This window comes from Pan paniscus, chromosome 3 (assembly GCF_029289425.2).
Source record: "Pan paniscus chromosome 3, NHGRI_mPanPan1-v2.0_pri, whole genome shotgun sequence".
Taxonomy (NCBI): domain Eukaryota; kingdom Metazoa; phylum Chordata; class Mammalia; order Primates; family Hominidae; genus Pan; species Pan paniscus.
The window spans coordinates 38,837,637-38,864,348 of record NC_073252.2 but is presented as its reverse complement, the minus strand read 5'-3'; the positions used below and the strand labels follow the sequence as shown (position 1 = coordinate 38,864,348).

General features: G+C 45.9%; 2 protein-coding genes across 2 annotated transcripts in view; one reads left to right on the top strand and one right to left on the bottom strand.

The window, feature by feature from the left end:
- KLF3 (KLF transcription factor 3) overlaps positions 1–11,999 on the bottom strand; it is a 37,103-nt gene extending 25,104 nt beyond the window's left edge. The window contains exon 1 of the mRNA XM_003832161.5: positions 11,378–11,999. The gene's annotated coding sequence lies outside the window, so the exon portion shown is untranslated. The remainder of the gene's footprint in view (positions 1–11,377) is intronic.
- Positions 3,413–26,712, top strand: part of LOC106634675 (uncharacterized) — a 77,797-nt gene continuing 54,497 nt past the window's right edge. Inside the window, exon 1 of the mRNA XM_063603755.1 lies at positions 3,413–11,044. Coding sequence (XP_063459825.1) covers positions 10,623–11,044 — 422 coding nt within the window. The 5' untranslated portion in view covers positions 3,413–10,622. The remainder of the gene's footprint in view (positions 11,045–26,712) is intronic.

Here is a 26,712-nt window from a genome sequence, read left to right as displayed (position 1 = left end):
GTCCCTAAACTTGGCAGTCTTTGGTACCCATGGGCGGCTCAGTGCACTGGGGTTATTACCATTCTGAAAGAATGCTAAGTAAACCACAAATGCTTAGAAAATCTATCATACAGTACTGACGGCAATCTGAAGCAGAACCAGTAGGTGGCGCACTAAAACAGGCATTAGAGACCAGGACACCGGCAGTAAATCAATTCAGTTGGCCAACCTCGGGGTCTTTAAACCTAGTGGGTTTTAACCAGGCTCAGGAATTCTATTAATCATTTTATGTGGGTATCACAGAGAAGAGGAGGCTCTAAATGTGGTTCTATTTTTTTCTGACGACTATTTTCCAATCATAAACACATTTACATCTTCATTATATTTAACTAGCTTAGCTAGCTTTAGAAATACATTAGCTAGTCTTAGAAATACATTCTAATGCTAAACTAAGCAATACCAGGATAACAAAACTGCATCCAAAAGGGGGGGGGAAGGGCAAAATTGTTTTTATGAAAAATTCTAAGTTATTGAGGTGCTTAAAAGCAAAAATATACAGGAACATCACCACCGCCAAAATAATTTTCCATAACTGGAGCAAATGCCATCTTCCCCAGCTGTGTTATTCTGCAGAGAAAGGCCAATAAAAATGAATGGTCCTCAAAAAGGAGAAACAGATTTCCCTTCATGCTCTTTCCACCTACACTTCTGACTTTTCAGATGTTAAAATAAGGGTCAAATTTCTGTCAAAATGCAAGACTGCGTGATTATAGATTAAAAGGGTTGGTGAATCATTGACATGAAGTTTCAGAAGTAATGCAGTCCTGCTTTGGAGCCCTATCCAGTGGTGTCTGAGGCCTATGCACAATGGCTTTATGGGGTGGGGGGCGGGGCTGCAGGTGAGCTGCAGGGCTTAGAAACACACACACAGTCCTTCATGGAAGACCAGGTTAGGGGGTTACTAAACCTCCTCTGAAAGCAGCTTGCCTGGAGGCTAGAGCATGATTTATTACAGAAACGACCTTACAGACAACTGCCTGCCCCTTCCTGAGGGAGGAGGAAGGTGGAAAGAGAATGTGTACCGATCAGGAGCAGTTTCTTTCCTGTTTCTTGGGGTTAGAGCAAGACCTGCCTCTGACGTTCTCCCTTCTCATCTCCCTATTTCTTCCTTTCTCCATGCCCTCATTTCTTCCCACAGATCCTCAAAGGGTGCCTGCATTATCTTCCCCAACCCAGGACTGACCCCGAGGCTCCAAATCACCTGCCTTCCTCCAAGCAAACTTCCGTCTCCCAGCTGACCTCGGCTAGGCATACGGAGCAATACACTAACACACCATCGCTAAGCCTCCCTTTCAACTCTTCTAAGTTTTTGGATTTTTAAAAGAGAAAACATGCTATCTTCCCCCACCCTTACTCCCCAAAGGAACTTAAGGCAAAAAAAGAAAAAAAAAAAAAAGGCTGTGTGTGCATGTGTGTGTGTAATTCTTGGCTAGGAAAACTGGGCAGGCAAGCAACATCCCTGTAGCTAAACTTCCTTTCCAGAGAAACTTTTCTCTCTTCGTTTCTTTACCCAAATTCTTCAAAATCCCCCAATGGCTCAAGTATTATTTAAGGACAGTTGCCCTAGCCAGAAATACAGGGGACAGGCAACAGATGTCAGCAGGCATTTTTAAGCTGGAAGCTCCCTGAAACAAAGCTAAGCACTGGCACCTACCTGGAATTTCCTACCTAGACATTCTTGGAAATTTTCATGCCACTCTGTGATTTTCACCTGTCTTACTCTTCTATGACTGGTTTGAAAAGGAGAAAAATTCCATGGGGTGTTTCTAAATCTTTGCCCCTCATGAATTAGTTATTTTGCATTAATGTGTATTATAAATGGGAAAGAAGTTAATTATTTCGTTTCAGATGAAATATAATGATCCAGTGAGCAAACAACCCACCCTCTCTCCTCTCTCTGCTAACAAGCCACCCAATTTTACTTTCCTGCCTCCACCCATCTGCTCCACCCTATGGAGAGTTGCCAAGGCAAGTCCAACTTGTCCAAACAGGACATGGCTTCAGATAAGATTCTGCCCACACCCTGTACTTCGGAAAGACCAAGTGAAGCAATTGATTTTGCATGTCAATAAGGACAGGTGCAAAGGTAACAACCAAGCAGAAGCCTGACAAGTTTCCAAACTGAGGCCTAGCAAAGCAGGGCTGGGGGCGGGGACACCCACACCCATGCTACCCTCTAAGTTCAAGGCCATCTGGCTAGTGGCATTCCACACCCTTTTTAGAGAAACTGCAGCAAACTCGAATCATTTTCCCTACTAGGGTTACACACTTGTTTATGCTCTCTGACAATTTTGTGTTTTAGTTTTAAGGGCAGGCAACCCAAGATAAATTGAAAAATACCCATAATGTCTAATCCTGCTGTGTACATATCTCACAGGGCCTCGCCTAAGCCCTCACAATTCTCCTCTGTGAAGTGTTATATAATCAAATCCAGAAGGGCTGCGTGAGGCCACACTGCCTCTCATCTGCCTCTGCTCAGTGCCCTCCCTATCACTGGAGACCCACCCAACTCCACCCTAAGGAGCCTCCACCCATGGGGCCCCACCCTGCAGGGAGTGGGAGGTTGGGAGGGACCAGTTGGCGCTGGGCAGCAGCCAGTTCCTGGAAATTCCGGCCTGAACAGGGATGGTTAGAATCTTAAAAATAACCAGAAGGAACCGTAGGGCTGTGATCATTCCTCTGCTCCTGAGGATTCTCCACTGAAGTTCCTCCCAGAGAGCCACTGAAACTTTGGATACAAAACCATGAGCGAAGCCTACCCTCTCCCTTTAAAAATAAGCAGAAAAGAAAGAGAAAAGCATTTTGAACCACTGCTATCAACGTGGCCCAAACCAACCCTACCCCTCCTTGTTCCTGCCTCTAAGGCTGCCCCCTCCCCGCCTCCCATTGGCCTTATTTTCTGGTCCTTCACCATGGAAACCTAGAGGCCATCTCTGAAGCCTTCCTCACCTCCTTTGCTCTCCCCTCCTGCCTTGGGGGCCAGGCCCTCAGCGCCTCCCACCTGCGTTGCTGCAGCTTTTCCGCCACTGGTCTCCCTCAGCCTCTCCAGTCCAGCCCTCGCCCCTTGCCACCCACGTTTTTCACAGATCTCTTCTCATCCCATCCTTCTCCAGCTCACAAGCTTCCCTCCCGTGCACTCCCCGGGTCTGACAGTGGGCTCAGGCACCCATGCTTGGCACCCCGTTCCCCACCAGCTGCCCCCCGCTCCAACAAGTGCCCTTCATGCCGGCTGCCCTGCCCACCCCCAGGCCTTTGTTCATTTTTGGCCCTGATGCTGGGCAACCGGCAATGGAATGCCCCCTCCCCTTCCGGCTTATCTAAATCCCCCTAATTCTTCAAAGACCAGCTCAAGGCCCTCCCCACTCTGTGCAGCCAGCTGATTGCTCCCTGGGGGATCCAAGGCCGCCTCTTCTCACCTAGATAGTCTAGGCCTTTTAGCTTTCCCAGTGGTGCGTCCCACACCGCCACCAGTACTGGGAAGGACAGACAGGCAGGCCTCAGCCTTCCTGAGAGGGCTCCCTCCCCACTCCCCACAGGAGATCGGGCTTGTTCCCTGAATGAAGTTTTTATGTCAAGCCTAAGGAGCTAACATAAGAGCACTTAGCTCATAGTAGGAGTTCCACAATCATCTCCCTTTCCCTCTGAATGCACTTGAAATCTCCCTTAAACAAGTAATAGGGATGAAGGGCCTAACTCTAAGGGAGACCTAGTAAACCAAACTTCCTAAGGAAAAGTTATTGCCCCTAACCTTAGCCTGGCCCATCATGTGTACTCCAGAGACCTTATTAGTACCATCTTCAAATAATTTATTATTATCCACTCAGCGAGGTCTTCTAAACAAGTCTAGTGTCGAGGTCTCTACTGTACTTTAAAATCTAAAATAGAAAAAAGAAAGCGAGAAAGGGAGGAGAGGAGGCAGGTGGGGGGGAACTGCATGGGGAAGGGGTGTGTGCACAAACACAGGTTTTTGAAAAGGGATCAAGGAAGGCAAGGGGCTAAGTGATGTCACAGGTTTCCTGCCAATCACCACCACCTTTGTGATTGGTAATCCCCAGGCGCTGTTTAATGTCAATGAGGTGGTTACTACCTTCCCGTTTTACTGAAAAGAACACTGAAACAGAGAGGTCAAGTAACCTGCCTAACATCACACAGCTGCTAACTCGTAGAGCCAGGACTTGAACCCAAGGTAGTCTGACTTAAGACTGGTGGCCTTGGCACACCACTCTTCCACCTCCCCAGGCAGAGGACAACATTACACCACCAACAGTAAGTACATGATAGTGATATCTGTGAACAGGTTGGTCCCCGGAGAAGACAGAACGTGGGGACAGTCTGTTTACATTAGTGGCAGTTTCCACTCCTTCCAACTGGCCCCTGCTGCCCACCCTGTCTCAGTATGCACACTTGGATGCAAGATCAAAAGACACATTCTGAAGGCCCCAAATTAGGCAATTATTCTTCCTAGCCAGTGCACCTGCATTGTCGATATAACTGCTGAGAAAAATTGGCAGCTTGACCCAAGTAAATACGGAAATCCTCACAATAACTGTACAAAGGTGGAAGGGTCAGGTCCTCATCCCCATTTTAGAAATGAGGAAATGGAGGAACAGAGGTGAAATGACTCGCCCAATTTCACAGAGCTGGTTGGAGCTGCAGCCAGGAACAGAAGCGTGTCTGCCTGCAGACCTGGGCACTTTCTGTTCTGCTTCAGAGCCTGTGCTGTGGGACCGACTTTTAGGTAAAATTGCCTAATGCTGGGGTCTTTCCCCAGTAGGGAGGGTGTGGGTGTGCACAGCCACACTGGCCCATGGGAAGCAGTGCCAGGGGGAGGTTCCAGCAGGCAATTAAGATTTCAAAATGCCTTTTCAGGTTAGATCACTGTAGATCTACTCCATCCTATGGCATAACTCAGAGTAATGATTGCACATAATTTGAGATTAGCTCTAATAAGTAGGTACTCAATAAATACTTGTGAGATGAATAAATGAATGGATGTCAAACTACACTTCTCACATGCTAGGATAAATTAAGGGCAAGGGCCCTGGAATGATGATACACCAGGTGTCCTACATGGAAACTCTGTCCAGTGGCTGGTGAAGCCAGCCTGAAACCTCATCTTCTAAAATGCAAAGTAAATGTGAAAACTTTGGGAGCCTGGGAGAGAAAAACTCCCTGGTTTGGAAACTCAGCGGAACAGGAACTCGATCTTACAAATGAAAAGAGGCTTTGGAGCGTAAAGCTTTGGAAGGTACCAGGGATGCAAAGTACAGGAACAGATAAAGGAGTGGATTTCAGTGATTACACTTAAACAACAGTGGTAGTAGAAAGAACAGCATATAGGCCAGAGGAGAAAAAACCCCACACTTGATTTGCAGGTCGCTCTCCAGGGCAGAATCCGCTGACCTCAATACTCATTTGATCTCTTATGTCCAGATTTGGCCAAACTCCACTGATTTGGGTTGAGACTAGCTCTGGGCCATCCCTGGCAGGATCCACAAGCCTTCCAGAGACTGGCAACCATCTTAAGGATGTCCCAGACTAAGCAGGGCAATTCTGGGTCCTCCTGCAAAGGGTCTGCCTCAGGGAGCGCCCCCTTACAGGAAACAGGGTAAGTAAGAGCCAGACCCAGGGGTTACATGAAATGCATGGGCTAGAGGGCCACTTAACTTTGCTCTCTTCTGTCTCCAGCCCTTCTAAATAATTAGATGGAGAAATGATAATGAATTCAGCCTGCCGACACAATGGAGTGAGTTTCAAAAACCTCCAGGAGCCTGTTTTGCTAAAGAAAGAATTTTACTACAAACTCTCTGGCCAACGGATACAAAATGCACAGATCATTTTTTTATTTTCTTACTGTTCCAGAGAATATGGTCACATTACAGAATTAGGACAAGGCCAGTTAAGAGGACATCTTTTTTTTTTTTTTTTTTTTTGAGACAGAGTCTCACTCTTGTTGCCCAGGCTGCAGTGCAGTGGCACAATCTCGGCTCACTGCAACCTCCACCTCCCAGGTTCAAGTGATTCTCCTGCCTCAGCCTCCTGAGTAGCTGGGATTACAGGTGCCCACCACCACGCCCGGATAATTTTTGTACTTTTAGTAAAGATGGGGTTTTGCCATGTTGGCTAGGCTGGTCTCGAACTCCTGACCTCAGGTGATCCGCCCACTTCGGCCTCCCAAAGTGCTGAAATTACAGGTGTGAGCCACCGCGCCCGGCCGAGGACACTATTTTTTTGCTTTGGAAGAAATGAATCCTAGTTTTGGTTCAGAAACCGTCAACAGCATTGTGCCTCTTCTATGACTACTAAATTTCAAGCAAAGAGAGCTGAGTTGGGGGGAAAAGCAGGGCTATCCCCGCCTTCAGACAATGCTGTCCCTTATCAGGGCAGACTGCTGTCTGGTTTCCTGTCTCCAGCTCGGGCATGACTGCTTAAGATGAGAAACATGGTCTAAGAAAGGAACAGAGTGGTCTTGAAAATGAGAATGCTAGCGACCACCATAACCCTCTTCCAACTCACTCCCAAGAGGAATTCTGACTAGAACATCACATACTAGCAAACTAGATATCAATTGTTTTAAGATTCTAGGGATTTGTTTTTTTAAAAAGCTAGAACCAATGATAAATGATGCACTTCAGAAAGAATCCAAGTTCCAGAATAACGTAATTGTAATTCCTAGTACCTTAAAGAATGAGGTTGTGTGTATTTTATTTTTCTTAAACTCAACTGGGTGTGAAAACAGAGAACAAGAAATGCTGCCTAAGAAATCTGTCGTTTTATAGCAAAAATGTTGATTTGAAAATATTAAGAAGGCAAGTATCTCAAGGGGGGATGGAGACACAATGAAATTAAATTAGGAATCATGATTTATATGGTTAAGAAATAAAACTCTTGTTCCCATCTTTTTGGTAATCATAGCAACTATAAGATAGGATAATTTCCCCCAACTATTCAGCTTAGCATTTAGAAGCTTGCAGAATTTTTTTCTGATAGAATATATTAGACCCTAATTATATCTATTAACCACTTCATCTCCCTGCAAAAGAGAGAAGAAAGAATTTGGGGAAAGCCAAATAAAGACTCTGTTTACCAAACCTAGTTAGATTGTTAACAACTTTGGAACCAAAACAAACAAACAAAAAAACCTGCTTCGATTGGAGTTACTTATGAATTTTAAGCTTAAAAGTCTCTTGTCCTACAGGTCAGCTAAGTATTTCCAGCTGCTTTTCCCAAAGGAGAAAGAACTTATTAGGACTTCTAAAACTCCCAGCTTTTTTCATAGAAGGTTATCAGCAGCCAACTATTTGATACTAATAACTCTCTTAATATCATATTTTATACTTTCCATTTATACATAAAGAATGTGGTGGAATGTGACATTTAAAACGCACCATTATCATCAATTTTGGGGAGAAGAGAGCCTGATTTGCTGCTTCAGCAACTCTTTAAATTAATTCCACGGAGATGCTGTAGATGATTCCTTTTGATTAAAAAAAAAAAAATCCCCAAGTAAGTTTACAAAAGCACTTTCCAAAACTTTTCTTTTTCAAGCAAATATTTCCTTAAATCTTAGTTTCTCAAGAACCAACAGAAAACTAATATTAAGGCAGGTCTTAAACAGTTATCCTAGAAATTCATTAACCCACAACTGATAGAATATTTAAAAAATAATGAAAAATATTATTGTAAAACAAAAATGAGAAGAGCATTCTTCTTGTTTTCAAAATAGAAGATTAAAATTTTCCAAACAATCTAGCATTACATGAATTTGTTAATGCCAGTTCTCCTTTGAGCTTTTTAATTCTTAAAAACGGGTTGGAAATGAGGTGTAGAATATTGCACAGTGAAATCTTTGTCCTTAAAAAGAAATAATCCTGGGACTTTCTCCATGTCTTAGGCTTTGCTTCAATGATTTTTCTAAAGATTTCTCCTTCCAAACATAAGCAAGACTTAAACTAAGGCCAGGCTGCCAACATTGCTTAAATTCTCCATCCACGGAAGCCACCTGGAGCAGCCTGGGTTAAACGTGAACGAGGGTGGGCCACATCTTTCAGATAATGCTAGGTCTTCTAAACTGTAAGGTGTTAATCCTGATCCAAAATTGACAGCTTCAGGGCAAAATGCCTATCTTAAAACAAACGCCCTAACCACTTCAACACAAGAATTACAAACAAATACAAACAAAACTCCTCTAGGTTTCTTTGCCAAGATGGACCCACATTTCCCCAAATCACAATCTAGCAATAAAAAATTTAAAAAGGTAAAAGCATTTATTCACCCAGACAAATGCAGTGGAGCAAAGGGTGTACGTAAAAAGGTTAACTGACTTCTCATTATGACATAACACAGGCGTCTTAAGCAATATCAAGTGTGTAGAGACATGATAACTCCATGGGTGGGGATACGGAGTTTAGGGGCAGGGACCTCAGCCTGGTCTGGGCTACTGATCTACCAGAAAACAGCCTGAAACAGGAAAGAGCACACATATGCCACTTGGAATGTATGACGCAAACCCCAGCCTTGAAACAAAGAACAGGAAACAGCTCTGCTGGCTGTGCTGGAGAGAAAGCACAGAGAAACATTTAGCCGGCCCTCCCTGACCCTATATTCATGAGCAGCTGGAGTTTTTTAAGACAACAACAGGGGGGTGGAGGTGTTTGTTCTATGGGTGTGAATAATAACACCAGCTTTATACAGGGGACCTGCCCTATTTACAAATAAGAGCTGCCACATACAGTAAACATCATAAGTGAAATGTGATTTTATCATATTCAAGCAGCAGAGACCTTCCTAATGAACACTAGCCTCCCTCCTGATTTCTTTTGTCCCTTTCTGCCCCATTCCAATGGCTAGTCCCTAGCTCTGATCAAATTCCGAGTTAGGGTAATGATTATGGTTCAGCCTCAGTGCATCAAGAGGAAAAAAGATAGAGCACTGCTGTTAGGAATTCAGATTACAATTGGGGTACCCCACAGAACCAAAATTGGAGCAATTGTAAGCCTCCTTTAGTCACAGAACTAAATTCCAAGACAGACTGTGGGACATCTACAGTAACCCAAAATTTTCACTGTCTTTTTCAAATGCAGTTATACACATTTTTGCAGAGCTGCTCATCTGTTCAACATATACACACGTTTACAGAAATTCGCCTTTTAAGAATGTGATTCTGTTCCTGACATTTATCTAAAAATTATTATACAATCTGTACACCAGAGTACTAATTTCTAGAAGTCATTCTAAAATGTCTATTTTCCCTTTGGGTTATTTTTAAGATAGTAAAATCCATTCACAGTTCCTTTCCCATTATTTCTCTTTACTTTGTTAGCCAGGACTGTTTAACTCAAGCTTACGTTATCAGAGATTTAAGAATGTGGTGTGTGCAGACTAAGTACAGGTAAGGAAAAAAAAAAAGAAAAAAAAAAAGGAAAAAAAAGAGCATCACTGTGCCCATAGCAACAAGAAGATTGGGTTTTAATTTAGAAACTTTGCAGTGAATAAAACAATAGCTTTCTGCAAAACTCTGTTGTCGTTTTGTACCTGACAAGGTTTTGTGGTCTAAGCAGTTACTTTTCTTTGTTATTCCCATGTTGAGATTTTTGTACTTGCGTTCTCTTTCATGCAAGCTAAATGTTCTTTACAATGTATCATCATTGAACTTACCGATAGTACATTAGGTTTTTTCCTTCTAATAAACAGTTCTGCAGCAAAGCCCACTGACTGCAGAAATGAAGATACCAGTTTCTCTAGAGAGTTTAATTTAATCGAACATCTAATTTCAGGTCTCTATTAACAGCCTAAGGTCAACTAACATACCTCTTTTCAAACCAGAAGAAATCACTCGTGGACACTTTCCTTAAACACTATTACTAACTCCAAAAAATTTGTAGATATTAATGCTAGCAGATTTTTTTTCTCCTAAAAGCAAGTCTTCTTCCCTAGGGTGAGGCAGATCATCCAGATGAATTTCTCTTATAAAAATGCTCCTCAAATTCATACAGAAAAGGATAGCACAAAACTGCTGTGTGGAAAAACCTATAATGAACAACTGGCCTATTCCCCACTTGATTTTGCTGGCATATTTCAGGTACTTGTCAGAATACCACTTCATACTTTTTCCCATATACCAGACTCTTGTGAGAATATAATCAATATATTTAAAATGTCTTGGGTGATATTAATGGAAACATAAATTCTGAGTAAGAAATTCAGTGGTTAAGTGTAAAATGTTTATTTTAGTGAAATACAAGAAGGTGAGCAATTTCCAATTTCCGTTTAACTTGACTTATTAAAAATAAGTCTCATTCACATTCTTCTAGTATTATTGTATACTGCTATAAAATTTAAACCAGAAAAGTGCTTCTCCTTGTCAGTAGCTATCTGCCCAAAAAAATGAATATGACAATTCCAGATCTTATCTGCCATCTCTAAGAAAGCCACTTGGAAATGTTAGGTAGGTCCCATGGGTCCTGATCCAGGGATCTGTCCCTGGGTCCCCATCAGGCTCGGCTGCAGGCAGTTGCCTAAGGCGTCCTCCGCCTTCAGCCACGCTGCAATCCTTGCTCCAGGCACTGCGGCAGGTTCTCTCCATGCCCCCAGGAAGACTCTCCAAACCCGGCCAGCTCATTTCTCCTGCCCCGGAGGATCCAGACGCCCTGGCAGCTCCTGGGCTCCAGAACCGAGAATGGGATGCTGCCTCCAATCCCAATTGCCCTAAGTTTCTTTCCAGAGGGCCGGGAGACTGCTCCAAGTTTGCTGTGGCGGGCGAGCGGCCGCGCGCCGTGTCCTGGGAGGGGGGCGGCGGGGGGCGCGGGCGGAGGGCGGGGAGGGGAAGGACGCGGGAGCCTGGGTTGTGGTGGTGGTGGGGGGGCACCGGGAGGGGGAGGAGCAGGAGCGCGCGGCCGCGGCGCTACCTTTCTCCAAACAACGTTGCCACACGCGGAGAGCACGGAGATTTCTGGGGCTTTGGAGGGAATCGTGAGCGGGCGGGAGGAGGCCGGGGACCACACAGGTGAGCCCCCGCCCGCGCCCTGCCCGGGACGGCGGCGGGCGCTGCCAGCCCCGCTCCCCCGCACCCGGGGTCCGCAGGGTGCCTCGCCTCAACCCCTCACTTTTCACCGCGAACCCGTGACCCCCTCCTCCTTGCTTGCTCTCCGCCCCCACCCCGGCTAAGTGAAGCCGCCGCACTTTCCCAAGCCCGCAGGCGCCCCCCCCCAACACCAGCGCTGCACCCCCGACCCATTCCCCGCGGCCCCCTCCAGAAGAAAAAATGAAACCAGACTGGCCGAGGAGGGGGGCGGCAGGGACCAGGGTGCGGAGCAAAGGTGAGGGAGACGGGACTTACTTTGCGAGGCGCGGTGCAGGGCGCCGCCGACGAGAAATAAAGGCCCCGATACGGGCTGCCTGGAGTCCCCCGAGCGCAGCAATGTCAGGGCTCCAGTCCGGGCGGCGTTGGCGGCCGCAGGGGACGGGGACGGGGACGGGCGCGCGTGCGGCGGGCGCTCTCGCTGCGCTCCGGCTCGGGCCCCGGCTCCGCGCGGCTCCGCTCCTGGCTCCCCTCTGGCTCCTGGCACCAACTCCGGGCAGTCACATGACGCCGGCGCCGCTCGCTCTGCGAGCCTCCCGGGGCTGGCGGGGTAAGTAGAGGCTGGGACCCGGGGTGGGAGGGTCAGGGAGGGGAGAGGGAGCCGCCGCGGCCGCCCGGGCTGGGCGGGTCCCCACCCACTTGGGTGGAGGCAGCCGCCGGAGGGGTCGGCCGAGTCACTCGCGCAAACACGCACCCCGCCCTGCGCCCTTCCCCCGCCACCCCCGCCTCCCGCGCCGCCTCCGCCCCGCCCCGCCCAGTCACCCGGGGACGGCCTGACAGACACTCATTATTCCCCGGAGCCGGGCACCGCCCCGCCGGCCCAACCTGTCCCACGAGGCGCGGCGCGGCCGTGGGGCTGGGCGTGCGCGGCGCGGCCTCCGCCCCCCGCCCGGCCCCGCGCCCCCGCCCGCGTCCCCTCCCCGCGCCCTCCTCCCCGGAGTCCGCGCCCCGCCAGCCCTCCCGCCCAGCCCCGCCGCCGCGCCGCCGCCCGAGCCCGGGGGGAAGGAAGGGCGGCGCTGCCCGCTCCGGGCGTCACACGGCTGCGGCCCGCTGCGCTGCTTCCAAAACACACAGCCGGGCTCGCGGGCGAGCCGAGGCGGGGGGCGCGGGCGGCCAGGGCCATCGATCAGCCGGCTCCAGCGGGAAGGGCGGCCCCGGGCGCGGCGGGAAGGGCTGGGCCCCGCGGCCGGCGCGGCCCCTCCTCGGCTGAGCGCACTGAGCTCACTGCAAGAGAAAAGCCGAGCCGAGGCGGCCGCGGTGCAGGAGCGAGTGGGCCGGGCGGGTTCGGGAGGGGAAGAGCGGCCGCTGGGGCGCGCCGAGCCTCCCTGGCCCCGAGTCGCCGGGGTCAGGGGACACCCTGTAGGCGCGCTCTTTCTTTGTGCCCTGGGGCGACGGGTCCCCCTGGCCGGCGGCCCAGGCGGCGCCCCCCGCCTCGTGGGACTTTTCTTTGAAGGCCCGGAGACCCTTGGGGCAAACCTCCCACGGGCCAGGCCTGCCGCTGGAGCTAAAAAGCGGCATTTGCGCAGTCGGGCTTGCCTGGAAACTTGGCAAACTTTGGTCGGATCCTCCCCTGCAGAACGAGGGCCTGGCCTGGCGACCCCCTCATTTCAAGTCGCTTCTAGGGACCGAGCGCCCTAAGCTCAGTGGCCTTCAGGGTGCTGCGAGCGAGCGGGGCGGCACAAAAGCGCGTTCGGTCCAAGCCAGGCCCCTTCGAGGACTTTGTAGATTGGTACCTAAGTTTAATGCCTTTTGAGTTTCTTTTTAAACAGTATTAATGTAATAATTAATGTAATAAAAAGAACAAAGGACGAATTCCTTCGATTGTTTTAAGTTCTGTGTAATGTTTAAAACCGCCCCTGCTTCAGTGTATGGCTTATTATTGCTTCAAGATGTTTTAAAGGCCCTTTAAGTTGACCCATCTCGCTTTGATGCTTCATCCAGACATCGTGCTGCTTAAAACGGAGTGATAATAGTATATTTCGAGCCGCTTCATGTAGCTACACAGTATCGTAAAATTAGTACTCGGTAACCTCAAGTAGTGAAATCGCATATTGTAAATAACGCAAGTCCGGGAAAGGCCACGTGGAGGATACCCAGAACCGACGCCGGCTCATGGGACGTCGTGCTGTCCAATAAGCTTCATCTTTAAAATGTAAAGGGTGTGAGTTTTTTTTTTCTTCATAACGAATAAAAGACATTCCAGAAAAAAAAGAGTTGGATTCGTGTCAATTACTAATTGCCATTTATTGATCACTGACATCATTAAATGTCTGATTGGCTGCCTTAAGGTTTGCATTAGCGGAACACCGTGCTAGGAATGGCTGGTGAAACTGGCTCATAGTAGGTGCTCAAAAAAGTACGTTTTTTTCTCCAGGGACACAGTGACGAGAACTTGAAGCACATAAACCATGTTTTTTACCTTGTTCATGTGGGTGTGGACGCAAAGGGGAAGAGCGAAATAGGCCTGTCGGAGAAAAGTGTGACCCAAGATAAGAAGGGAGTGGTTTTGATATGGAAGGGGCAGGCGGCAAAGGAGAAGAAAAGCCATTTTAAAAAGTTAATTAGTGAACACTGTGTTCGGTGCCCTGTGGGAAGCTGCTCAAATGCAACTTGTCGGAAATGAATCTATCTAGTGCTGGGTAGCTCAGTGAAGGACACCATCATTCTTCAAAGTGCCCAACAGGGTGGGGCGCGGTCGCTCACGCCTGTAATCCCAGCACTTTGGGAGGCCGAGTTGGGTGGATCACTTGAGGCCAGGAGTTCGAGACCAGTCTGGCCAAGTTGGCGAAACATCGTCTCTACGGAAATTACAAAAATTAGGCATGGCGGCGCACGCCTGTAATCCTAGCTATGTAGGGAGGCTGAGACAGGGTAATTGCTTGAATTCAAGAGGTGGAGGTTGTAGTGAGCTGAGATCATGTCACCACTGAACAGAGTGAGACTCTGTCAAAAAAAAAAAAAACCCCAACAGAAGCACCTAAGCCTTTCTTCTCGCTAGCAGGGCATAGCCCATGTTTCACTGAGTCCTGGACCTCCTTGGTCACTACCCACTCTCTGGCCACTATGCTGGCCCAACCTGTTGCCACCATGTCTTGTTGGTCATCCTGTCATCCTGTTTGTAGTATGGGCTGAAGCATGAAAAAGGCATTGGAGCACGGGAGTAAGAGTGCCCTTTCCAAAATGCAAGCCTGATCGTGTCAGTCCCTTCAATGGCTTCCCATAGGATGAAGTCCTAAACTTTCCACCCCTGCTGGCCTGGCCTCTGCCTGTCATTACAGACACTTCTTCCTCTTCTCTCTTCCTACTCTTTTCCAGCAACGCTGAACTTCTTTCCGTTCCTTTCTTCCAACTCTCTCTTCCCACCTCTGGCCCTTTGCACATGCTCATTTTTCTAGGTAGAAAAGCCTTGTCTTCTCAACCTGACCTCTACTCCCATTTCCCTAAATTCTATACATTGTTTCAGTCTTGACTTAAATGACATTTTCTCCAAATATGTATTCTCTCACTGCACCTTTGGACAAGTTGAGGTGCTCTGGTAACATCTAGTGGGGCGTGATGGGAGATGTTTGGGTCATGGGAGTGGATCCTCCTATTTCCTCTCTTGTAACACTTTCCGTTCTTGTAGTTGGCTATTTCGTGATCTCTCTGTGGCACTAGACTGGAAACTCTATGAGGGCAGGGACCTTGTCTTTTCAGCAAAAATGTATTCCCAGGGCCCAGATGTTCAATGAATATTTGTCAAAGGAATAAATGTGGTTTATGAGTTGCGAGGAGGGAGGAGTCATTCTGAGCTGAAGAGGTGAGTGGGGGCTATAGGGAGGCAAGTGGCAGTGAACTATACCTCCATCAGTCCAGGGGCTTTGAAATGGTGAAGAGGAGGGAAGAGGGAGTTACCCCCCCTGAGTGCGTTTAAGCAACAGAGTGAGATAGTAAAAGCGATGCCTGGGTCTTTTTAAAATTCCTAACACTAGCACAGTGCCTGGAACATGGTCAGGTGTTCAGTAAATCCTACATGACAATCTCAAGTGTGATCTTTGTGGTAGCTGCTTTGCGCTTTTTCCTTGCTGACAGCAGGCCAGTCTGGTTTAGGTGTGGGAAGCCTATCCTCAGTGGAGGATACCCATGCCTGGTCCCAGCAGAGGAACCCTGGTTACTCCCAGCCAATCCCAGTGTCTTTTGCCAGTGACTGGTTGGAGGGTAGGTATGCAACCTAGTTCTAGCAAGTGGGACATGAAGGGAAGTGTGCTGGGGGTTTTTTCCTGATACAAGGAAATCCCCAGACCTGCTTTGGAAGCTGTTAGGTGAGGATGTGATACTTGAAGCTGTGGTAGCCATCTTGTATTCGTGAGAGAAAGCCAACGTTTCCGTTTCCATGTGTATAGTTTTTTTTTCAAGTCATTCTGTTTTCAGCTCAAATGTTACCTCCTCAGGAATGACTTCCTTGACCACACAATTTAAAACATACCCCCCTTCCTCTTTGCTATGGTTCAGATATTTGTCCTTTCCAAATCTCGTGTCAAAATTTGATCCTCAGCGTTGGAGATGGGGCCTGATGGGAGGTGTTCGGGTCATGGGAATGGATCCTTCATGGATAGATGAACACTCTCCCTGAGGATGGGGAATAAGTGAACACTTCCTATGTTAGTTTCGGAGAAAGCTGATTCTTAAAAAGAGCCTGGGCTAGGCGTGGTGGCTCACGCCTGTAATCTCAGCACTTTGGGAGGCCGAGGTGGGCAGATCACCTGAGGTTAGGAGTTTGAGACCAGCCTGGCCAACGTGATGAAACCCCATCTCTACTACAAATACAAAAAAAGATAGAAGCCAGGCGTGGTGGCGGGCGCCTGTAATCCCAGCTACTTGGGAAGCTGAGGCAGAAGAATCGCTTGAACCTGGGAGGCGGAGGTTGCAGTGAGCTGAGACTGCACTGTTGCACTTCTGCCTGGGCAACAAGGGCAAAACTCCGTCTCAAAAAAAAACAACAACAACAAAAAAAATCGAGCCTGGCACTTCCCTCCTGGCTCTCTTGTTTCTCTCTTGCCCTGTGATCTCTGCACACACTGGCTCCCCTTCACCTTCTGCCATGCAAGGAAGGAGCCTTCCAACCAGCAGAACAGTGAGCCAAATGAATGTGTTTTCTTTATAAGTTACCCAGCCTCAGGTGTTTCCTTTACAGCAACACGAAATGGACTAATATGCCCATTCATTGTTTAGTCATTGTCCTATTTTCTTTTCTTTTTTTGTATATCGTTAACTAAAAACCCCCTTTCTTTTTTTATTTGCTACCTTTTTTTCTTATTAGGATGTGAGCTCTGTGAGAGCAGGGACATTGTTTTATTCACTTTTTCTCAAGCTTCTAGAACAGTGTCTGACAAACAGAAGTAGAAGGTGTTCCATAAGTATTTGTTAATTAATGTATGACAGCTAAGCTACCCCAGGACAATAACACCATGTTGAAATGGATTCAGGGGCTAGTGGACACAAGCCACTACAAACCTCCACTTTCTCTTTTGTGACTTACATCACAATATATCCCATCTCAGGCAGTCTCTTCCTGCTACACAAATACATTTTCTTGAGATTTCTTATTTCTTTTCCAATCTACTTTAGAGCTTTTCTATTTCTTCCCAGGGCATTTCTCCTCCTCGTGTGATGACAGACAAAGCTACCAAGGCAGAAAAGTGTCATGTGCTTGTGAATTTACGAGCAGCACAGATACATTTACCTTAAAGGAAAACAAAGCTATATGATTTGAAGTAAAATTAGAAATGCTAGTCTAAGAATTATCCATCTCTAAAACATTACAAAAGGTGTGGAGATTCTCTGCATCATCTCTGCAAGTTTCCACCTTTATTATCTATCCATCCATCTAATTTAGAATTGCCAGGAAATACCGAGGTTGAGTTAGGTGACCATGAGTTCTGGTGAAGATCAGACTGGATGTATGATCCACTCCCACCTCCAGAAGCTCTCAGCATTTCTAGTGCAGGTGGACAGTTGTCTTTGATTGTGTTTGGCAGGACAGTGCAATCCAAGGACAGTGGCACAGTGGAAATGTTGGTTCTTGGGATCTAACTCAGAGAGGTAAAACAGAATAAGGCTGTAGAGAAATAGCCAAGGGATTGGTGAACTGGACATTCCAAATAGGTTGAAGAGTGGGTGTCTTGGGAATAATGGAGTGAGTGACCTGGAAGGTTAGGAGGTGAGTTGTCAGAGAATGGAGACCTACCTGTGAGTTTAGTATTTAGAGGTGAAGCAGTCCTAGGGGATGGTGCGGTCCAGGGAGTGCCTGCGGAAGTGGGAGAACTAGAAGGGAGTGGAGAAGATCCCTGAAGATGAAGAGATGAGTGAAAAGAGTGACTGGGGTGTTAAACATGGTTCCTTGTGGATCCTGAAATTACTCAGAGCTATGGCCAGAGTAAGACTTAGGCCCTCAAGTCATGTCTTAATTCCATAAAAAAAAAAAAAAAAAAAAAAAAAAAAATTGTCTGAGAAACATGGAAGATAGCCACCAGGAGAGAATGGTTAGAAGATATCCTTTCTCTATAGTTAAATCTGCTTTCCTTGAATCATGATTATTCAAATTAAAAACAATCACTTGGGCTGGGCATGGTGGCTCACGCCTGTAATCCCAGCACTTTGAGAGGCTGAGGCAGACAGATCATCTGAGGTCAGGAGTTTGAGACCAACCTGGCCAACATGGTGAAACCCTGTCTCTACTAAAAATATAAGCATTAGCCGGGCGCTGTGGCATGCGCCTGTAATCCCAGCTACTCTGGAGGCTGAGGCAGAAGAATTGCTTGAACCCGGGAGGCGGAGCTTGCAGTGAGCCGAGATTGCATCACTGCACTCCCACTGCACTCCAGCCGGGGCGACAGAGCAAGACTCCAGCTCAAAAAAAAAAAAAAAATCACGTGTATTTCATTGTTTATTGGTTATTTTGCAAGTAAAATATGTCAGTAGTTTTATTTTCTACTTTTTATTGAAAATATATTATTTCTGCTTTATTAAGAGTTTCAATCAACTTTTGGAGACCTGTCAGAGACCTTAAAACATTATTTATACTATGACTTCAAAGCGAAATGATTTATAATTTCCAAATCAATGTCCTACACATACAAAGAGACTGCAACTTATTGCTGAGTTGGAGACTACCTAGATTTTTCCTGTGCTGGTAGTCAGGGTAAGTAAAGAATGGGAGACCCACAAAGTAAGAAAAACTACCTCCCTTGTTTTGGAATGAGGCTGTTTTTCAACTATTTTGGAGTAAAGTGGACTCTTTATGTTTCCAGCCCTCTCCTCTATGTTAAGGAATAATTATTGGCATTTAAATCTTGAATTTAATCTACTTCAGTTAGTATTGCTTGAACATTTACCATAGGTCTCGGGTGGGGGTGATAGTGCAAGAAATATGTATGACATAATCCCTGCATTCAAGGAATTAGAGAGAATATATGTATTATTCTGCTTAATTATTACACAATGCAGAAATAATAATATAATGAATACAATTTATTTATTTTATTTTATTTTATTTTATTTTATTTTTGAGACAGAATCTCATTCTGTTACCCAGGCTGGAGTGCAGTGGCACAATCTCAACTCAGTGCAACAACCTCTGCCTCCTGGGTTCCAGCGATTCTCCTGCCTCAGCCTCCCAAGTAGCTGGGATTATAGGTGTGTGCCACCCTCGGCTAATTTCTGTATTTTTAGTAGAGACGGGGTTTCACCATGTTGGCCAGGCTGGTCTTGAACTCCTGATCTCAAGTGATGCTCCTGTCTTGGCCTCCCAAAGTGCTGGGATTACAGGTGTGAGCCACTGTGCCCGGCCAAGAATATAATGAATAAAATTTAGAAAAGGACAATGTTATGAGAATTAAATGGATAAAAAGGTAAATTTATTTGTCCAAAATATGAGTAGTAATGTGTGGTTTGGTTTTTGTCTTCAAGGAGCTTACAGTCTTGCAAAAGAAATCACATCTGGTCAGGAAATCCTCAAAATCTTCATGGAGGAGGTGATATCTGTGTTAGAACTTCATGGCTGCAGAAGGGGCTAGAAATCACATTTTAGGATCTGGAAAGGGCATGGAGGCAAAGGGTCCAACAGGAACCTGGGTCACTTAGGAGTGGAGTGAGATAAGGCAGGAGAGGTCAGTCAAGGCCATGTTGTGGAGAAAATTGGAATTTGACATCGGGAAACCACAGAAGGTTTTTAAGCAGGTGAGTGGCATGATAGCATATTAAAATGACATGAAGTTTAATGTCAATATAAAGCTCCAACAGTGCAGAGCAGAAGGCAGCAAGCAAAGGGTGCATACATCTATTCACGTATATATACATATGTCATCTCTCTCTCACCCTGTACACACATGCACATGTACATGTGCACGTGTGAGCATTTTTCTACCTTAGTGACTAAGCCAGCAAAGAGGCAGTGTGTACACTGTGCTCTAGGGAAGTGGTCTTGCCACCTTTTCTTTTCTGCTCATTCCAAGTGCATTGCATGCCCACACTTCGAAAACCCTGAAGTTTGAAGCATTTCCCTCCGTGTAAAAGCTCAGTTGCACAGGCTCCCCTGGTACTTGGCTGGGAAGAGGACTTCAGCCTTTTATTCCTTGGTCTCCCAACCTGGCAAGCCATTCTGCATTCACAAATGCTTTGGAAGTTTTGCTGATCTGTCCTAGAAAAAATTAAGCACATGGTTCTCCCACATGAACAGTGGAGAGTTCTTCATCACCCTGGCAATTAAAAAAGATTTGCTAATACACAAAAACATGAAAATGATAATAATGCTCATATCCAAGTGATAGGAGTAGGGGGGATATTTTTTCTTTGCCTTTCAATATTCTGGGTTTTTTTCTTTAATGAGCATGTATTCCTTTTGTAATAAGAAACAAGTGTGTTTTAAAAAATAGCTAAAATGCCAGGCATGGTGGCTCACGCCTGTAATCCCAGCATTTTGGGAGGCTGAGGTGGTGGATCACTTGAGGTCAGGAGTTCGAGGCCAGCCTAGCTAACATGGTAAAACCCTGTCTCTACTAAAAATACAAAAATTAGCTGGGCGTGGTGGCACGTGTCTGTAATCCCAGCTACTCCGGAGGCTGAGGGAGAAGAATCACTTGAACCTGCGAGGCGACTTTGCAGTGAGCCGAGATTGTGCCACTGCACTCCAGTCTGGGCGACAGAGTGACTGTCTCAAAAAAAAAAAAAAAAAACCGCTAAGAAAGAAACGGGCAAGTTGTGTATGATTAAGTGTCAGATCTGAAGCACAGTTTTGCCAGTTGGCCCTTTGAAAGCACCTCAGAGCCAGAGGTGCAGTCCTTTGATTGGGATTTTGAAGGGGGCTGAGTCTAGCGGGGCAGGAGGTGGTGAAGAGGGAGGCTCTAGGAATCAAGGGCAGTGAGAGAAGGCAAACGTCTTTTATTGACGGTGGGTTTTTTTTTTTTTTTTTGAGATGAAGTCTAGCTCTGTCGCCCAGGCTGGAGTGCAGTGGCATGATCTCAGCTCACTGCAACCTCCTCCTCCCGGCTTCAAGTGATTCTCCTGCCTCAGCCTCCCGAATAGCTGGGATTATGGGCATGTCCCACCACACCCGGCTAGTTTTTGTGTTTTTAGTAGAGACAGGGTTTCACTATGTTAACCAGGCTGGTCTCCAACTCCTGACCTTGTGATCTGCCTGCCTCGGCCTCCCAAAGTGCTGGGATTGCAGGCACTGCACCCGGCCGACTCTTTGGCTTTTTAAAGACTGCTTGGATAGTTGGACCTGTACTGGTTCTTGGAACTGGAATTTCTTCTTCAAAATGACACATAACAGTATTTACTTGACAAACCTTTCCAAAGAAGAAAAGCTAAAAACAAACACAAAAAACAAAACAAAACAAAACAAAAAACCACCAAAACCAAAAATAGAAAAGCCAGCAAACTAGAATGAGTAGAGCCGAAGTTCCTATTTCTGAAGAGATAGGAATATATTAAAACTCCTGGATCAAGGTCCATTCATCCTCTCTGGGGGTCTTTTGCCAGGATCTGTTGATTCGACGGGAAACAGAGGTGTCAGCAGTTGTGGATGTGAGTATGTGAGAGATGACCTGCAGCCCCCAAACACCATTAACGTGTCTAGTGCGTTGTCTCAGCAGGAGGGGCTTCTAGCTGCTCCGCTGTTTCTTTCTGAGCTGCATCTGCTTGTCTGTTATTGTTCATAGGTTTTCTGGGTAACTATAAGCAACGGCCTTGTTAGTTCCTCTTGAGATTGCCCACTACTCCCCACCCTTATTTCTCACCTCCCAGCATCCTGTTTGTCTCCCTGACTCTGTTCCCCGCCCTGTCCCCACCCTTACAGAGCTACCAGCCCTTTTAGCCATGTTTTCTTCCCTTAGCTCATTAATTTTAACCTTTTATTAAGTGTTCTCACATCAAACAAGGCACGTAATCTATCCAATTGTTTATTCATTAATTTGTGCTTTCTTCTATCGTGAATATCTTTAAAATATGTCCAGATGTATATTGCAGTGTGTCTTCCCTTCCTCCCCTTGTCTTGAAGATCCTGTTATATACCTAATGTAAATGACAAGTTAATGGATGCAGCACACCAACATGGCACATGTATACATATGTAACAAACCTGCATGTTGTGCACATGTACCCTAGAAACTTAAAGTATAATAAAAAATAAATAAATAAAAATTTTAAAAAAAATAAAAAATAAAAAAAAGAGTGGAAGAGGATAAAAGAAAGTATGGACAGCTTTGAATTATGTAAAAGGCTTTTTTTTTTGGTGTGCTTTGCCCTTAAAGTTACTTGCTTATGATAGGAACAAGAAATCTACAATATATATTGTGTTCATGCTCACATCAATATGTTTAGTTTATTAGATTTTCCAGAATATTTTAGCCAGTCAATAATTTTTGGGTTTTTTTTGTTTGTTTTTTCAGACAGAGTCTTGCTCTGTCACCCAGGCTGAGTGTAGTGGTGCGATGTCGGCTCACTGCAACCTCCGCCTCCTGGGTTCAACAGATTCTTCTGCTTCAGCCTCCCTAGTAGCTGGGGCTATAGGCGCGTGCCATCATGCCTGGCTAATTTTTTGTATTTTTAGTAGAGATGGGTTTTCACCGTGTTAGCTAGGATGGTCTCGATCTCCTGACCTCATGATCTGCCTGCCTCGGCCTCCCAAAGTGCTGGGATTACAGGCGTGAGCCACTGTGCATAGCCCAGCCAGTCAATAATTTTATGTGAAGTGTCTGGACTTACATTTAAATTTTTCTCATTGCTGTTGCAAATGGGTCTATTAACTATGAAACGTTATAGAGTCTAGCACTTAAGTTTTGCAGGTTTATGAGGAATATTTAAACATTTTAAAAAATCATCATAAAAGAAGTCATCAGTGCTCTAGCACAGCTAAATATATAATTCTGCCTAGTAGTCATGGTATCTTCACAATAGAGAAAATTCACTTTCTAAAAAAGAGAAACATTTAGTTTTTTAAAAAGGAGGGAAACACTTTCAAAATTTGAGTACAACTTTTGCTACACAGTAATGTATCTAATCAGTTTCCTTTTCTGCACTAAAGATAAGGGAAATGGATTCAAAAGAAGCAGGAATGGATGACGGTATTCTAAACTCATATCAATATCTTGTTTCTTTTGCTATTTCATCAAATATCTGAAAAATAAGATTTCCCCTCAGATTCACACGAATGTGTCTCCTTTTCCATGTTTGTTTATTTTCTTATGTGGCAAATTGTTTCAAATGCAATTGATTTTCTTTCATTTGGTACTATGAAGATGAGGGCGTCTTAAAGGAGTTCCCAAGATTTAGGAGGAAACAGGAGAAGTCTTGAGGAGCATTTATCACCACCTCCCAGGAGAGACACTCTTGGTAGGATATCAGCTTACTTTCTCGAACCACATATCTCAAGGTGTTCCCAGTTGTGATGCATTTGAAAGTACCTGTCTGAAGTCCAGTCCTCAGGACTTTTCAATTTTCATTAGGTGGTAGTTATCAAATGAGTAGTGTAGTTTGGATAATGACAAAATTAGTCACATTTATTAATGTATTTCCCTTAACTTTCTTCTGTACCTGCAGAAGTACCCTTAGATCCAAACAAACAAACAAACAACAACGCCCCCCCCTCCAAAAAAAAAAAACCCCAGTTAATCTAGACCATTTGGTACAGATGACTGACAAAGATGCATTGTATAATTCAGACACAGCAATTGCTGTGTCTGAGATCTCGGCTCACTGCGACCTCCACCTCCCAGGTTCAGGCAATTCTCCTGCCTCAGCCTCCCGAGTAGATGGGATTACAGGTGTCCACCACCACACCCGGCTAATTTTTGTATTTTTAGTAGAGACGGGGTTTCACATGTTGGCCAGTCTGGTCTCGAACCCCTCATCTCGTGATCCACCTGCCTCGGCCTCCTAAAGTGTTGGGATTACAGGTGTGAACCACTGCACCCTGCCAACACTGTTGATTATGTTATTATTTCAATTCCAGATAACAGTCTTAATTTCTGTCTCTCTCTCTCTTTTTTTCTCTTTCTCTCTTTCTTTCATACGGAGTCTTGCTCTGTCTCCCAGGCTGGAGTACAGTGGTGTGATCTAGGCTCACTACAACTTCTGCCTCCCGAGTTCAAGCTATTCTCCTGCCTAAGCCTCCCAAGTAGCTGGGATTATAAGTGCACGCCACCATGCCCAGCTGATTTTTATATTTTTAGTAGAGATGGGGATTTCACCATGTTAGCCAGGCTGGTCTCAAACTCCTGACCTCCAGTGATCTGCCCACCTCGGCCTCCCAAAGTGCTGGGGTTAACAGGCGTGAGCCACCGCACCTGGCCCAGATAATGGTCTTTCTATTCCATCATCTTTAGAAATTAGGAAAGGAAGGCAAAAATTTTTAGCCTGTTTTAAAGAAAACCTTTCCTGTATCATTGTTTTAAACAGATATGTGTATCATTCACCTTTTCTTTTCAAATCTGAAAAACAAATTCTCCAAAAAATTTTAAATTGTTTTTATACTCTAGAATTATTACCAGCACTACCACTCTGTGCACTTTACATTTCTAGTTAGCAGCTGGGCACGGTGGCTCATGCCTATAATCCCAGCACTTTGGGAGGCTGAGGCAGGTGGATCATTGGAGGCCAGGAGTTGGAGACCAGCCTGGCCAACATGGTGAAATCCTGTCTCTACTAAAAATACAAAAATTAGCTGGGTGCAGTGGCACACACCTGTGATCCCAGCACTTTGGGAGGCTGAGCAGGGGGCGGATCACTTAAGGTCAGCAGTTCGAGACTACTCTGGCCAACATGGTGAAACCCTGTCTCTAGTAAAAATACAAAAATTAGCCGGGTGCAGTGACGCATGCCTGTATTCCCAAGCTACTCAGGAGGCTGAGGCAGGAGAATCGTTGCAGTGAGCTGAGATCGCACCACTGCACTCCAGCCTAGGTGACAGCAAGACTGTCTCAAAAACAAAAACAAAAACAAACACAAACCCAAATACATTTCTAGTTTGCTTGAACTCTTGCAGTTGTTTATAAGCTACTTAGAGCAAGGGCTTTGTCTTTTTTATAGTTTCTGTTACAATTTTTATACTTAACAGACAGTTCTATATTTTTCTAACAACTAATTTCCTTGGCCATAAAAATAACTTTTCTTATTCTTTTCTTTTCTTTTTTTTTTTTTTTTTTTTTTGAGACAGAGTCTCACTGTCACCCAGGCTGGAGTGAAGTGGCGCAATCTCAGCTCACTGTAACCTCTGCTGCCTGGGTTCAAGCCATTCTCCTGCCTCAGCCTCCCAAGTAGCTGGGATTACAGGTGCCTGCTGTCGCGTCTGGCTAAGTTTAGTATTTTTAGTAGAGACGAGGTTTCACCATGTTGGCCAGGCTGATCTCGAACTCCTGACCTCGTGATCCACCCGCCTTGGCCTCCCAAAATGCTGGGATTATAGGCGTGAGCCACTGTGCCCGGACATATACATGACTTTTAAAATTTGAATTTATTTCTCCATAAATAGGATGCTTATACTATTATTTATCTAGTATTGATTTGTATTTTTATATCTTATACCTTATGGCTTATCACTTGCTTTAGTACCTCTGTTATATTCTTGAAAGTATAAACTTTACTCAAAATAGTATAATTTAAAGCCATTTCTCAAGGAAAATATTAAATATAATTAAATTTAATTATAATATTTAATAATTACATATTATATTTAAAGTATTATAATTAAGAGTTTCATATAAAACGTCCTTTTATATCACATAAAAATGGATGTCCTATTGAAAGGAGAAAAATTCTCTTGTCCCCCTTGTAGGGCATGCGATGGGGTGTGGCTTGGACTCGCTTCTTCGGTGCCCTGCTCCTCAAAACCCCTAGGGGTGGCTGGGCGCGGTAGCTCATGCCTGTAATCCCAGCACTTTGGGAGGCTGAGCTGGGCAGATCGCTTGAGGTCAGGAGCTCGAGACCAGCCTGGCCAAGATGGTGAAACCCTGTCTCTACTATAAATACCAAAATTAGCTGGGCGTGGTGGCACACGCCTGTATCCCAGCTACTCAGGAAGCTGATGCAGGAGAATTGCCTGAACCTGGGAGGTGGAGGTTGCAGTGAGCTGAGATCACACCACTGCACTCCAGCCTTGGCAACAAAGCAAGACTGTCTCAAGAAAAAAAACAAAAAAACAAAAAACAAAAAACCCTAGGGGGAGGAGGCAGATGGGCAGGTCATGGGGAGTGTGGACTCCAGCCCCATGGCAGCGTCTAGGGGTGAATGTTTACCGCTCCTGAAGCCCCAGTGGGCGTGTGTTACCATGTGCTCTTTTAGTTTAGCCATCCGTAGGTGGCTTGTGTCAGTCAGCTCAATGAGCCCCTGTGTTATTGCAAGGACAGAGGACTTTCTGCATCTTGGGGTTTCTTGCCTTGGTGTACTAGAAAAATTGGATCACACATGGGCTTGGAGAATGAGTGCAAGGTTTTTGGTTTTTTGTTTTGAGACAGAGTCTCACTCTGTTGCTCAGGCTGGAGTGCAGTGGCACCATCTTGGCTCACTGCAACCTCTGCCTCCTGGGTTTAAGTGATTCTCCTGCCTCAGCCTCTCAAATAGTTGGGACTACAGGCATGTGCCACCACACCCAGCTCATTTTTGTATTTTTGGTAGAGATGGGTTTTACCGTGTTGGCCAGGCTGGTCTCGAACTCCTGATCTCAAGTGATCTACTTGCCTCAGCCTCCCAAAGTGCTGAGATTACAGGTGTGAGCCACCACGCCCGGCCTGAGTGCAAGATTTTATTGAGTTAAAATAGCTCTCGGCAGGTGGGGGAGCCAGAAGGGGGATAGAGTGAGAAGGTGGTTTTCCCCTGGAGTCCAGCCACTCAGCAGCCTGGGCCCTCCTCCGACCACTCTGGCCAAACTGTGTTGTTCCCCCGGTTGACGGCCTGCCAGTGTCTGTCGGTGTACTCTTATGCCAGTGCGTTCCTCTGCTTATGTTCTTCCGCTGATGTGTTCCTCTTAACGTCCAGCCGCTTGTGTCTCTGCCTGCTAGGGTCTCAGGGTTTTTATAGGCACAGGATGGGGGCATGGCAGGCTGGAGTGGTCTTGGGAA